We start from the raw sequence: 16,004 nt of genomic DNA, 5'->3' as shown, positions 1-16,004 counted from the left end.
AAGAAGAAAGTTAAGAGTAAATGTGAATAAGAGCAAGGTTATTAGGTACAGTAGGGTTGAGGGTCAAGTCAATTGGGAGGTGAGTTTGAATGGAGAAAAACTGGAGGAAGTGAAGTGTTTTAGATATCTGGGAGTGGATCTGTCAGCGGATGGAACCATAGAAGCGGAAGTGGATCATAGGGTGGGGGAGGGGGCGAAAATTTTGGGAGCCTTGAAAAATGTGTGGAAGTCGAGAACATTATCTCGGAAAGCAAAAATGGGTATGTTTGAAGGAATAGTGGTTCCAACAATGTTGTATGGTTGCGAGGCGTGGGCTATGGATAGAGTTGTGCGCAGGAGGATGGATGTGCTGGAAATGAGATGTTTGAGGACAATGTGTGGTGAGGGGAGACGATATTACGCGTAAGGGAAAGAGTGTGGAAATCAAAAAACATTTTGAGAAACAGAGAAGGAGTTTGAAATGGTTTCGAAGACTGCAGGAGTTTACAGCAAAAATAAGATTTGAGCAAGATTCGATATATGTGTAGACCTGTGAGTGTGGATGGAATCGATGAGAGTCCCTAATGTCAAGGTGGAAAATTCGAATGAAAAGATTTATTTATGGAAGACATTCTAGAACGCAGCGGTGGTATAATGTAGGAGGAGGCATTACTGTGAGGAATTTAGGGGTTTTTGGAAAAGGGGGACAGTTGGTGGGAGAATGGGCAATGTAGCAGCATTCTGCGGATACCATGCAAAGTTCTAGGACATAGTTCTGTCAAAATAGTCTTTGTACTGTTACTTCGGGGGGTTGGGCCATGGCTTTGGGGAGGCCCTTGCTTTCTTCCTTATCTCACCTTCGGGGACTGAGTGGTATAGTAAAGAAACCAAACTACTATCTAAAATGAGACATGTAACTTTGTAACTATTGTTTCATGATATATAATATTTCTAGTTATTTATGTTAATATCTGTACTATAATAATTTGTATATCAATTCATTTTTATGAGAGAATAAGTAGCTAACTGTATTTGATAAATTCAGCTTACCTTTTCCTATTTTTCTTGTCAATTATATATATATTTACGTCTGTATCATTTGTAAAAATTTTAGTTGGTCCACGGATATTGAAACACAAAGATTCCGAACGTCCTTTCTCTCAAAATAAAAAATCTCAGGCGCGATCAAGAGTAGATATTTAGCAGTGATATTCCTGCAATAGTTGACAAAGACCCATGTTGGATCAGTGTCTGGTCCTCATTCAAGCCTACCATTCCTAAAACGTATTTCTCCTTCATTATTTCCACAGGTCGTCATCACGTGCTTCGAAGGTTTTCCAGCGTTTCAACACTTCTGAATCACGGAGTAAGTTGTTTAACTTCCCTCCTCATGCCTCCATTATAGATTTAGTTTATACTATATAATATATATTCAACTACTTTTATATAATGATATGTGTAATATAAATGATTTCACGGGACAGAAAACTAAAGTTTCACTTCCGTTAATAATCACCACAGGAGACACAAGAGATCAATAAGTCATCGTCATTCCGAACAAGTAACGCATTGGTAAACTGTATTGTCCACTCAATTTAAGCCTTACATGTTGAATTACTATTGCATCATTATGAAGATGGTGCTCACGAGTCATCTAATTCTCTAAGTTAGTAAATAAGATATCTAGAGATTGTTACGTAATCATTTTCAATGTGTGACATTAAGTTAGTAGAAACTAGTTATTTGAACTCCCTAGAATAGTTCATACCTCCTTCCCAATATGTATCCCACTCCTACGCTCTGCAGTAAGTAATTAGTTTTCTGGTTATTTATTCCATAACCTTACAGACCACAACTGTAAGAGGAAAGTGGATAATGGTCCAGCGCCTTCTTTAGGTCTCCAAACAAACAGGTAACTATATTCCCGTTTCCATTTCTTTGGCAATTCGGCTTTTTCCCAGCCTCCCCTCGAATTAGCAACATCTGCAATACGCCTTCAGTACCTATAGAGAAATTTCAATAAGGATCATGAGACAGATACATTTCACTGAATTACAATACCCCAGCTCTATCTCACTGGTGATGGGCTCATTATGTTTTCCACTGTGAAAACATTTTTTAAAATGTCAATCAGTTCCTGGCATATCCTTACGTCCTCCTCCATAACTTTTTTCCCCCCCTGTAATGAATGTAGAGTTTAACACCCATGTGTGTGTGTGTGTGTGTGTGTGTGTGTGTGTGTGTATAGTTACTTATTTGGACTGAATGGGGACACGGTTTTTACACCCGTGTAGGTTTTGTTTTTTAATTACCTATTGTCATTGAACGGGGAGAGAGTTTTACACCCATGTGTGTGTTGTAAGTACCTGTTGGTGATAACCTGTTCTACTGGATGAGGAGACAGTTTTACTCCCATGTGTGTGTAATTACCTATTTGCAATAACCTGTTTTGTACTGGATGGGGGGAGAGGTTTATGCCCATGTGTGTGTTGTAGTTTACTATTTGCAATAACCTTTTTGTTCTGTATGGGGAGAGATTTTTACAACCATGTGTGTGTAATTACCTATTTGCAATAAACTATTTGTACTGGATGGGGAGAGAGTACACCCATATGTGTGTAATTACCTATTTGCAATAACCTATTTGTACTGTATGGGGAGAGTTTTACACCCATTATACCTATTTCAATAACCTTTTTGTACTGGATGGGGAGAGAGTTTTACACCTATGTGTGTGTTAGTGTGTGTGTGTTGACAGGTTCGTTATTATGATAAAAATGGTGTTGATTATCATGCATATAGTTCTTCTAGCATGACAGTGGAAGAACACCTGAATTTACCACGGTACTGCCATTAAAATATCATTACTTGACATAGATATCTTGTATTTTCCAAAATTCAAACATTTGAAAATGATACTGTGTATACACCATAGTGAAGAAAGAAGCCGTATACATGTATATGTAATCCCTCCTATGGCATTACATATATATGTATATCCCTCCCATGGCATTACATATACAAGTATATTTTGTGGTCCCTCCTAAGGCATTAGAAACGAAGTCGAATGTAAATGTACGTATACATATAATCATGTATAAGCATATGGAAACGCGTATTATCTTACACTTAGTCTAACTTCACGTCTTAGGACTTCTGATTTCATAATCATGGGAAATACGCCAGGCCCAGCCAGGCCCCGGGTCCTGAGGCGCCTTGAGTTGGCATTAAAACGTAGTAGTAGGTACAAACGTGGGCGTGGGTTAGTCCCTTCCCTGAGCAGCGGTTAATATGGACGCGAAGTTCAAGATATTTGCCTTACTCACTGTAATTATGACATTTGTTATCATATCAGGTGAGTGGTGCAGAGAACAGCCTCCTTTTAATATTTAAACAACCCCAAAAATAAAGAATTTGCTTCTAAATTTCCTTTATGGTCATGCTATGTTTTTTGTGGTCTTTTTACGTAAATGCATTAAATTTGAATTATCTCACGACTATTAGTCGTCCAGGATTTCCGGTTATATTATGTCAGACATATACTGTAAGAAGATATATGTTCTAATTTTAGTATAAAGGTGCCTCTCGTGGCACCACAAATACAAAAAACCGTGACATGCTCCTCATTGTAAAGATTATCGTTTAGAAGTTGAAATTATGTTCATTCTGATGGTTTTTGACGTGTGTTGCACGATTCTGACCTTCATATCTATCGCAGATCAGTACCTTTTTGAGATAGATGTTCCATCCACCCCGCCTATATTTAACGATAATGACCCCCCCCCCCCCCAACGTGGGTACTAGGGATTTAGGTTGGGGGTTATCACAAGAAGTGGTAATTTGTGATGAAAATGGTTAGAATCGTTCAAACGACATCAAAAGATATTTGCATGAACATCAAGCAAACGCAAACCTAACCTAACAATCCTTACAATGCTAACCTAACTGAGGCTGGATCATTCCCGGAAGGGTAATAATACCTAACTTATATTCTCAGGTGTGATTTTGAGTGGTGCTGCATGATATATTTTCTATATTTTTACATTTTTACCTATATCTGGAAGAATTGTCTGATTGTGGGGAGGGCCATGAAATCCAGGTAAATTGTAAGGTTGTATGGAACAGTGTGATAGACTTGCAATAATAAAGAAAACCTTAAAAAGCCTCACCTGACTTAACCAAGCTGCCAAAGTCTGTCATAATTTTCAGTGTTATAGTCTTAATGATATACCAGACAACTCCATGATTCCAGCATTGTGCCTGTTGCCAAACAATTTGAACATGAGATTATACACTGGGAAGCTTGTATTGCTGCATCTCGCCTTGTTATCCTTTAATGAAATGAGGAAATTTGAGTTTATATAAACAGCTTATCATTTTTTTATATTTTCTTTATTTCATTGTACAATCTCCCACCCAAGTGTCGATACCTCACTTCTTGGACTTTCTGAAAAATGGATGTTTTTCAGGAAGTGAAATAAATTTCTCATAGAATGACAGTATATAATGTACAAATGGTTTGACAGAATATCATGTAGAATTAGTCGTCTTATCATTCTTTTGTGATGTTCATCCATTTTGTGATAAATTTTTTGACAAGGAAAACAATACTTTTTACATTCCTCTTGTTATCCTTCATTTATTTTGCTGTTTGTGATTTTCCATAGTTTTTTCTACTTTTTCTTTTGTTTGTTCCTTCTTTATGTTGTTATAGCTGCAGAATCCTATTATATTCTTTCGTCAGAGAACTTTATTGAAATTATATCTTTTAGCTTGTAGGCCTGTGTTTGTATTTCCATACTTTTTCCCTCACCTTAACTGTAACCTTCCATTAGCATTTGTATCTTCACTTACAGTGTATCCTGATTCTTCCTGATTTTTCTGTCTCTGTACTCATTCCGTTTATTCCATGAAACAAATAGTTTCTGTAACCCTTTTGTCTTCCTCTTTTTTTTTCTTTTTTTGAAATACTTCTTCCTGGATTCTCGATGTTCCTCCTCTATACCAAATTAAAACATGATATGACTGATCTTTGTCTTTCCACTTCACATACTGTTTTATTGGTAATTCTTAGTTGTATATTTTTTTCCAGTCTCCTTAAGTATTTTGTTATTGAACCCTTGACTTCCCAGTAAAATGTCCACCTTTCCAACCCTCAAGATTCATGTTTTTCATGTTGTTTAGAAACTGTATCTAGCCTTACATATTGAAAGATAATCATATAGCAGTGAAAAAGAATCACATCGAAAGTATTTTTCATCCACTTATTTCTCTTTGATAATCATATAATGTGTAGAAGTCTCATGGATGTTTCAGCACAATTCACTAAAAAGTGTGACTTTAAGGCCTAAGTGTTGAGTGCATTGCCATTGCACATGATTTATTGTTTATGTTACCAATTTTGAAATATAGATTACAGACTGTTATTGTGTTTTGAATGATAAATCTCTTGTCGTAATCAATGTCATTTACAGAATTTTTTCACCAAATTATAAAAGTTTGTAAAATTACCACCCTTATCAGTCAGATGCATTGTTGCCGAGGACATGCTGACAACACTTTTGCTTGAAAACCTTTACCTTCCTCATTCTTGTTAGCCTATAACCCTGAAAGAGTAAGTTTCCATAAAAGCATTCTTCACAAGATTGGAGGACAGACCATCATTGTCAAATGATTCAGGATCTTCCTCTGCCTGGTCCTTTAAGTTTAGTCAAAGCCACTAAATTTCCCTCCAATAAAATTCACAAAAATATGCTCCCATTGATATGGCTGGAAGATAACTTTTGGGAAAAAATATTGTGCATGGCTGCTTAAGCCTTCACCCAAGCTTGTTGCATAGCCTTGAAATTGAAGCACAAAATCCCATTTACATATCTACCAAGGGATATTAGCTGGCTCACAAAAGTATCCATCTCGAGGCATCATGTTAAGGTATATGTTGTTTTTACCTGTTGGCAGTTGAGGGAATGATTGGTATACATGGGGTGTTCAGTGTTGTAAATGGAAATGGTGAAGAGCTTGTAGATTTATGTGCTGAAAAAGGACTAGTGATTGGGAATACCTGGTTTAAAAAGAGAGATATACATAAGTATGTAAGTAGGAGAGATGGCCAGAGGGTATTATTGGATTACATGTTAGTTGATAGGCGTGCGAAAGAGAGACTTTTGGATGTTAATGTGCTGAGAGGTGCAACTGGAGGGATGTCTGATCATTATCTTGTGGAGGCGAAGGTGAAGATTTGTAGAGGTTTTCAGAAAAGAAGAGAGAATGTTGGGGTGAAGAGAGTGGAGAGAGTAAGTGAGCTTGGGAAGGAGACTTGTGTGAGAAAGTACCAGAAGAGACTGAGTACAGAATGGAAAAAGGTGAGAACAAAGGAGGTAAGGGGAGTGGGGGAGGAATGGGATGTATTTAGGGAAGCAGTGATGGCTTGCACGAAAGATGCTTGTGGCATGTGAAGTGTGGGAGGTGGGCAGATTAGAAAGGGCAGTGAGTGATGGGATGAAGAAGTAAGATTATTAGTGAAAGAGAAGAGACAGGCATTTGGACGATTTTTGCAGGGAAATAATGCAAATGAGTGGAAGATGTATAAAAGAAAGAGGCAGGAGGTCAAGAGAAAGGTGAAAAAGAGGGCAAATGAGAGTTGGGGTGAGAGAGTATCATTAAATTTTAGGGAGCATAAAAAGATGTTTTGGAAGGAGGTAAATAAAGTGCATAAGACAAGGGAACAAATGGGAACTTCAGTGAAGGGGGCAAATGGAGAGGTGATAACAAGTAGTGGTGATATGAGGAGATAGAGTGAGTCTTTTGAAGGTTTGTTGAATGTGTTTGATGATAGAGTGGCAGATATAGGGTGTTTTGGTCAAGGTGGTGGGCAAAGTGAGAGGGTTAGGGAAAATGATTTGGTAAACAGAGAAGAGGTAGTAAAAGCGTTGTGGAAGATGAAAGCCGGCAAGGCTGCAGGTTTGGATGGTATTGCAGTGGAATTTATTAAAAAAGGGGGTGACTGTATTGTTGACTGGTTGGTAAGGTTATTTAATGTATGTATGATTCATGGTGAGGTGCCTGAGGATTGGCGGAATGCTTGCATAGTGCCATTGTACAAAGGCAAAGGGGACAAAGGTGAGTGCTTAAGTTACAGAGGTATAAGTTTGTTGAGTATTCCTGGGAAATTATATGGAAGGGCATTGATTGAGAGGGTGAAGGCATGTACAGAACATCAGATTGGGGAAGAGCAGTGTGGTTTCAGAAGTGGTAGAGGATGTGTGGATCAGGTGTTTGCTTTGAAGAATGTATGTGAGAAATACTTAGAAAAGCAAATGGATTTGTATGTAGCATTTATGGATCTGGAGAAGGCATATGATAGAGTTGATAGAAATGCTTTGTGGAAGGTATTAAGATTATATGGTGTGGGAGGCAAGTTGTTAGAAGCAGTGAAAAGTTTTTATCGAGGATGTAAGGCATGTTTATGTGTAGGAAGAGAGGAAAGTGATTGGTTCTCAGTGAATGTAGGTTTGCGGCAGGGGTGTGTGATGTCTCTTTTGTTGTTTAATTTGTTTATGGATGGGGTTGTTAGGGAGGTGAATGCAAGAGTTTTGGAAAGAGGGGCAAGTATGCAGTCTGTTGTGAATGAGAGAGCTTGGGAAAAGAGTCAGTTGTTGTTCGCTGATGATACAGCTCTGGTGGCTGATTTGGGTGAGAAACTGCATAAGCTGGTGACTGAGATTGGTAAAGTGTGTTAAAGAAGAAAGTTGAGAGTAAATGTGAATAAGAGCAAGGTTATTAGGTACAGTAGGGTTGAGGGTCAAGTCAATTGGGAGGTAAGTTTGAATGGAGAAAAACTGGAGGAAGTAAAGTGTTTTAGATATCTGGGAGTGGATCTGGCAGCGGATGGAACCATGGAAGCGGAAGTGAATCATAGGGTGGGGGAGGGGGCAAAAATTCTGGGAGCCTTGAAGAATGTGTGGAAGTCAAAAACATTATCTCGGAAAGCAAAAATGGGTATGTTTGAAGGAATAGTGGTTCCAACAATGTTGCATGGTTGCGAGGCGTTGGCTATGGATAGAGTTGTGCGCAGGAGGGTGGATGTGCTGGAAATGAGATGTTTGAGGACAATATGTGGTGTGAGGTGGTTTGATCGAGTAAGTAATGTAAGGGTAAGAGAGATGTGTGGTAATAAAAAGAGTGTGGTTGAGAGAGCAGAAGAGGGTGTTTTGAAATGGTTTGGTCACATGGAGAGAATGAGTGAGGAAAGATTGACCAAGAGGATATATATGTCAGAGGTGGAGGGAACGAGAAGTGGGAGACCAAATTGGAGGTGGAAAGATGAAGTGAAAAAGATTTTGAGTGATCAGGGCCTGAACATGCAGGAGGTTGAAAGGCGTGCAAGGAATAGTGAATTGGAACGATGTGGTATACTGGGGTCGACGTGCTGTCAATGGATTGAACCAGGGCATGTGAAGCGTCTGGGGTAAACCATGGAAAGTTCTGTGGGGCCTGGATGTGGAAAGGGAGCTGTGGTTTTGGTGCATTATTACATGATATCTAGAAACTGAGTGTGAACGAATGGAGCCTTTGTTGTCTCCTCTAGTGCTACCTCGCACACATGAGGGGGGAGGGGGTTGTTATTTCATGTGTGGCAAGGTGGCGATGGGAATGAGTAAAGGCAGACAGTATGAATTATATACATGTGTATATATGTCTGTGTGTGTATATATATGTATACATTGAGATGTATAGGTATGTATATTTGCGTGTGTGGACGTGTATGTATATACATGTGTATGTGGGTGGGTTGGGCCTCGTCTGTTTCCTTGCACTACCTCGCTAACGCGGGAGACAGTGACAAAGCAAAATAGATAAAGATAAATATACTTGTTAACTAATTCCCCACACTTCATTAAGCTTGAAGCACCCCTAAAAAATGTCCTAAAATCTTCCACTGACTTTCTGTGATATTTTTCAGTTCATACATTAAGCTCTCTTTCCCACAAGCCATTTACTTCACTTTTGGCAATAGTTTCTTGCTCAGATACGATATTCTTGACATTGCTTGGGGCATTCCCACACGTTTTTTTTCAAATGAGATTTTTCATTACATTTCTCTCTAGCTTAATCCTAGGTTACTTCATTTGCACTTGCAGCTATCCTATCAGTTTGCCCTGGCTTTATACTGTTGTACTTTATGTATTACTTTTACCAGATTCAGGTTTGAAAGCATTTCCAGCATTTGTAGTTAAAACTTCAAGGTCATCTCTCTTTTTGGCTCATTTTCATTCCCTTTCTCAAATTTGTTATTTTCACATTTCCTGTTGATAGTGACTTTAGTTTAAGTTCCATGCTCAGCAGCAATTATCTTTATTCTTTTTGTTGGTAATATATTCTTTTGCATAGCCTACCTCATGTCTTCTGATACTGGAAATGTGTATCTTTTCTGTTTGATTTGTTTGATTCATTTAAAGTCATAAAATGTTACACATAGGTTGATGTTATATTATGACTACACATTGTTATAAGAAAATATTGCTTATACTTGTATGCACTTTCATATAATCTGCCATTTTATTCAACTCCTTTCCAGTACCTCTTGCAATTCTAAGGCTGCACTACTCCCTTTAGCAGGAAAAGGAATCCTCTGGAGGGAGAAATTCTTTGACGAGACTGTACACGCAAAGATGCAGCCACATCAAAAGAGACTTATAACTCATGGTATAACTCCATGCAGGCAAGTCTTTAAACTTGCATAGCCCCGACACACATTCATACATTCATTTACTCTCAGTCATGATAAAGAAATGATTGTATGAGTTACCTCCTCATAGTCTCCATGCCAGCACAATGTTAGCCAAGGGAGAAATAATTTTTCTATACAGAAAATAAGCTTTAATTTCTTTACTGTGAAAGGATGGGCTGTCCAAAGGGGCCACATTCCATTTTCTATTTGGCAGGCATAATGCTAAGAAATTGTTTTATTCATGAGACGTGGTGGACATGATGCTAAGAATTATATCATCCTTGAAATGCATGATTGAATGATAGGACTGATAGTTTGTTAAGTGTGTAAGGTTTTAAGGAATGAGTCTTCAATAAGTAGAAAGTATATTCCATTTAACCTTTGTTTGTTGATCTCAAAGCAATAATGGGAAATACCTCTTCACAAAACAGTAAAGATGCTTCTTGAAATTTATAGACTCTAATTTTTTTTTCAGAGTGTGATGTTGGTGATGCTTGCTCATCAAAGATTAGTTGTGGTTTATATTATTTTTACCATAAATGCGAAAATGGTCATTGTATTTGCAAGAGACCAGATTATTTGCGTTATGATAAGAAGACCGTCACTGAAGAATGTACATTTTCTCCTTTAAGTAAGTAACATTTATTTATTTTATGCTGCTCTAGCTGAGCATATTTGATAGTGGTTATGCATGAGTTTATTTTGTATTCAGTTTTTCAGTTCTATAAAGGTATGACTTTGAATATTTATGTGACTTACACAGCAGATAAACAAATGGAACTTTTCAAGACAAATTACAGAATTAATGTATGATGTCTGGATACACATTTGGTATTAACTGCATGTGTCTATGAAACATGAATAATTATTTAGGGATGAAAAGAATGGACATGGTTGTGAATAGAATTGAAGGTTTGTATTGTAAGAAAGTTATTAGAAAACTACAAAGGTGAAAGTCCTCAGCATCTTTTCACACAAACTTAACTCACACCCCAGCTGATATACCATTCTCCCCTTCCATACCCAGTAACCTTGCTTTTAGTCACATTTACCTTCATCTTCGTCCTTTCACATTCTCTCCCAAACCCAATCACCATCCTTTGCAGTTTATCGCACAAATCTGCTGCCAGTGCTGTGTCATCATCAAGCAACAATTGACTCATTTGCTAGGCTCAGCTAACCTCTTGCAGACCATGTACTTGTCCCTCTCTCCACACCCTAACATTATCCTCCCACACCATCCCATCCATATACAAATTAAACATCCATGTTGATATCACACACCCCTGCTGCAGACCCAACTTCATCTGGAACCACTGATCATTCCTACCTGCTTGTGCACTCACCTTACACTCTTGGTAAAAACTTATCACTGCTGCTAGTTGCTTTCCTCCCATGCCATATGTTCCCCAAGACATCTGTATCCACCCTGTCAAAACTATTTATGTCTCTGATGCTTGTTCCAGCTGGAACCCCCTCAAGGGGTTGGCCACTGCAATAGAGTCTCCACAACTAGAAAACTCCGATACCGTTTCCATTGTCAGTGAGGTAGTGCCAGAAAACAGACAAAGAATGAATCATCCACTCATATATACATATATACACATAAATGCCCATATTATATTTTATTTTATTTTGCTTTGTCGCTGTCTCCCGCATTTGCGAGGTAGCGCAAGGAAACAGACGAAAGAAATGGCCCAACCCACCCCCCTACACATGTATATACATACACGTCCACACATGCAAATATACATACCCATACATCTCAATGTACACATATATATACACACACAGACACACACATATATACACATGCACACAATTCACACTGTCTGCCTTTATTCATTCCCATTGCCACCTCGCCACACATGGAATAACATCCCCCTCCCCCCTCATGTGTGTGAGGTAGCGCTAGGAAAAGACAACAAGGGCCCCATTCGTTCACAGTCTCTAGCTGTCATGCAATAATGCCCGAAACCACAGCTCCCTTTCCACATCCAGGCCCCACACAACTTTCCATGGTTTACCCCAGACGCTTCACATGCCCTGATTTAATCTATTGACAGCACGTTGACCCCGGTATACCACATCGATCCAATTCACTCTATTCCTTGCCTGCCTTTCACCCTCCTGCATGTTCAGGCCCCGATCACTCAAAATCTTTTTCACTTCATCCTTCCATCTCCAATTTGGTCTCCCGCTTCTCCTTCCTCCCTCCACCTCTGACACATATACCCACTTTATCATTCTTTCCATATATCCAGACCATTTCAACACACCCTTTTCTGCTCTTTCAACCACGGTCTTTTTATTTCCAAGCATCTCTCTTACCCTTTCATTACTTACTCGATCAAACCACTTCACACCACATACTGTCCTCAAATATTTCATTTCCAACACATCCACTCTCCTGTACAACCCTATCTATAGCCCATGCCTCACAACCATACCCATTTTTGCTCTCTGAGATAACATTATCACCTTCTACACATTCTTCATCTTTCCCAGGACTTTCACCCCCCTCCCCCACCCTATGAATCACCTCTGCTTCCATGGTTCCATTTGCTGCTAAGTCCACTCCTAGATATCTAAAACACTTCACTTCCTCCAATTTTTCTCATTCAAACTTACATCCTAATCAACTTGTCCCTCAACCCTACTGAACCTAAAAACCTTGCATTTATTCACATTTACTCTCAACTTTCTTGTTTCTCACACTTTTCCAAACTCAAGTCACCAACTTTTGCTGTTTCTCTCTTGAATCAGCCACCAGAGCTGTATCATAAGTAAACAACAGCTGACATACTTCCCAGGCCTGCCATCCCTAACAGACTGCATACTCACCCTTCTCTCCAAAACTCTTGCATTTACCTCCCCAACCACCCCATCTATAAACACATTAAACAACCATGGGGACATCATACACCCCTGCCACAGACCGACCTTCTCTGGGAACCAGTCACTCTCCTCTCTTCCTACTCGTACACATGCCTTACATCCTTGGTAAAAACTTTTCACTGCTTCTAGCAGCTTACCTCTGATATCATATACTCTTAAGACTTTCCACAGAGCATCTCTATCCACCCTTTCATATGCCTTCTCCAGATCCATAATGCTTCATACAAATCCATCTGTTTTTCTAAGTATTTCTCACACATTCTTCAAAGCAAACACTTGATCCACATATCCTCTACCACTTCTGAAACCACACTGTTTTTCCCCAATCTGATGTTCTGTACATGCCTTCACCTTCTCAATCAGTACCCTCCCATACAATTTCCCAGGAATGCTCAACAAACTTATGCCTCCGTAGTTTGAACATTTACCTTTATCCCATTTGCCTTTGTACAGTGGCATTATGTATGCACTCTGCCAATCCTCATGCACTTCATCATGATCCATACATATATTGAATATTCTTACCAACCAATCAACAATGCAGTCACCACCTTGCCAGATTACATCTTCTGCAAAGCTTTCACTACCTTTTTTGTGACCCTCTCACTTCGCACACTGCCCCGACCAAAACACCCTACATCTGCCACTCATATCATCATACGCATTCAGCAAACCTTCAAAATACTCACTCCATCTCCTTCTCACTTCATCACTATATGTTATTACTTCCACCCATCCCCCCTTCACTGATGTTCCCATTTGTTCTCTTGTCCTACGCACATTATTTTCCTCCTTCCAAAGCATCTTTTTATTCTCCCTAAAGTTTGATGATACTCTCTCACCCCAACTTTCATTTGCCCTCTTTTTCAACCCTTGCACCTTCCCTTTGACCTCCTGTTGCTTTCTTTTATATATCTCCTAGTCATTTGCACTCCTTCCTTGTAAGTATCACCCATGTATTCTCTGCATGTTGTAATAAGTGAGTAAAAGGGATGGTAGCAGAGGGCTGGAAATTCTCCCCTTCTGTTTTTACTTTCCAAAAGAAGGAACAGAGAGGGGCCCAAGTGAGCATTTTTTTCTATCTAAGATTCAGTCATCTGTTTTTGATTTTTCCTCACTGACATGGGAAATGGCAGGTATTACAAAAAAATACACACACAGACACACTCACAGAAATATGAATAATTTACCTCTGGATGGTTTTTCAAAAGGCTTCAGGAAACTTCTCCATTACCAGTTGAAATATTTTCAAAATCAGATAATTCATAGGGTGAGGTAGAACTTAAATCAAATAATTCAGGGGGTGATGTAGGACTAAATCGGATAATTCAGGGGGTGAAGTAGAATAGCCTAGAATACTTCCTTCATTCCCTTCCTTGCAACCACTGCTCCACTGTGTTCCACTTTACCACTATCTCAAGCCCTCATTACCACATTGCCTGGTTAGTGTTCAAAAGAAATCATCTAAGATGGATGAGGAGAGTATGGCATATTGAACTGAAGTTGTGTCAAGTATATTCCATCTTTAAAAGTTAGGAATGTAATTCCTCTTTTACAGTGGGCTTTGTTTGTTCAGGTTACATTTCTTGACTAAGGACAGGGTTTCCAGGAATCTAATTCTGTTGCATAATAGGGGCTTGTGGCATAACAGTGTGGCCTCTTAAGGTTGCTGGCTGGAATGTTATTATGCATATATTTTTTTTTTTTTTGTATTCTCTATGCTTTTAGAATGAAGACTAACATTGACACTTGAACTGTCATACAGGTTTTGGTACTGTGTGCTCAAACTATTCTTGCCCATCCAATTCATCTTGTACAGAGGACTTTACTTGTCAGTGTCATGAAGGCTATGTGATGATTGGAGATGAATGTGTAAAAGGTAAGTCCTGTATATGTTTCCTTTGCACATTGATTTGTTCAGGTCTTTGTAATTAACTTACACATTCTAGAATTAATTTTCCATCTTTGCATAATGATGAACCCTTAATCATTGATACCCCTCATACCAGTTTGATTTTTATTACTAAATATGTGGAATCCCCTTGAATGATATCAATTTTGAGTGAAAATGTAGTTATAGTAACAGTGTAAAAATATAGCAATCAAGTGAAACCTAACACTCTTTTGTATCAGACTACCATGGTATAAGGAGGATTATGTTGGTGAGGAAAATTTCCCCCATCTAAATCTTATTTATGGACTATGCTCGAAACAGCTTACCATCAACCTTCCTTTCTTTCATGATGTAATTTAGACTATCTGATCCGACAGCTGTTGCTTTATCATTGGTAAATGAGACAAAATTTAATGATACTAAGAATGATGGCAGTGAGGGCATGAGGTGGTGATGGAGCATGATGTAGGTGGGGGAATGGTTACTTGGAGGATGAGTTTGGCTTGTCTAATTTATAACTCTCCAGAATTATCATTTTCAGCAGGTATTTCAAGTAGAGGGCTGAGAAGTTTGCTTTGGTCTTTTAAAAAAGCTGTCCAGTATTACTTGTGTGGCTTGCCTTTTTATTGTCTGTATGATTATAGGCATATGAAGCATCTGTAATCATTCTGTAGAACACTTAGGCAAATTTACAGTTGGTATCCTTGTCATTAATGAAGGCAGTGTCACTGTTGGCAAGAGAGCCAATTGTCTATTTTTTTAGCATTGTATCTTCTTACCCAAAATCTGAACATTCATGCACACACTCATGCCATAGCTTACTTCAAAAACCATTCCTTGTTGTGGGTTTATTTTTTCCCATGACTTGGCAGTATTGTTCACTGCATCTAGGATATTATAACATTTCCACCATCCTTGACTGAAACTTACTCTTCTGATTTGTACCAGTGAGGAGATGGTGGAGTGTCCTTTGAAACTAACCCTTGAAGGTGGCAGTTATACCTTGATCCCGGGCTGTAGCAGGAAAGTGGTGTTTGGGAGAACTCCACTCTAACATTTAGATTTATTTCAGTCCAGTGCATTATCTGTGGCTTATGCCTCCTTTCCATACATTATTGTTGGGACTGCTATACCTTCAGGCATGCCCCTTTTCGCCCTTTCAATCAATGCATTCCTTAATGCTCCCAGAACCTTTGTCCCTTTACCTGCCCCAAAATCTACTTCCACTTCCATGTTTCCATTTACTGCCATGTCCTATCTCAGTTTTCTAAAGCATTTAACTTTTTCCTTATTTTCTCCATTCAAACTCACATGCCTAATAACCTGTCCCTCATTTATTTTCAACTACTTTCATATGCTGTCTCAGACTCAGTCACAAACTTCTGGACACACTTCACTCAAAAAAATTTTCTTTATGCTTTCAATCATTCCTCCCACACCATATATTCAGAAGACCTTGCATAAGGCATCTCTGTCAACTCTGTAACATGCTTTCAGTAGATC

At 38.8% G+C, this 16,004-nt stretch overlaps 1 protein-coding gene across 3 annotated transcripts in view; it reads left to right on the top strand.

Annotated features, from left to right (window-relative positions):
• Window positions 1-3,168: 3,168 nt before the first annotated feature.
• Window positions 3,169-16,004, top strand: part of LOC139751035 (uncharacterized) — a 37,114-nt gene continuing 24,278 nt past the window's right edge. The window contains exons 1-3 of one of the 3 annotated variants that reach the window (XR_011713261.1): window positions 3,169-3,334; window positions 10,185-10,340; window positions 14,373-14,486. Coding sequence is in view for 2 of the 3 variants with exons in the window: in XM_071666153.1 (XP_071522254.1) it covers window positions 3,271-3,334; window positions 10,185-10,340; window positions 14,373-14,486 (334 nt within the window). In the remaining variant the exon portion in view is untranslated. The remainder of the gene's footprint in view (window positions 3,335-10,184; window positions 10,341-14,372; window positions 14,487-16,004) is intronic. The other 2 variants (XM_071666153.1, XM_071666154.1) reach the window with 2 other exon arrangements.

The sequence above is a fragment of the Panulirus ornatus genome, chromosome 10, assembly GCF_036320965.1.
Source record: "Panulirus ornatus isolate Po-2019 chromosome 10, ASM3632096v1, whole genome shotgun sequence".
Classification (NCBI taxonomy): Eukaryota; Metazoa; Arthropoda; class Malacostraca; order Decapoda; family Palinuridae; genus Panulirus; species Panulirus ornatus.
The sequence above is the reverse complement of the archived record's forward strand: the minus strand, read 5'-3'. Positions and strand labels throughout refer to the sequence as shown.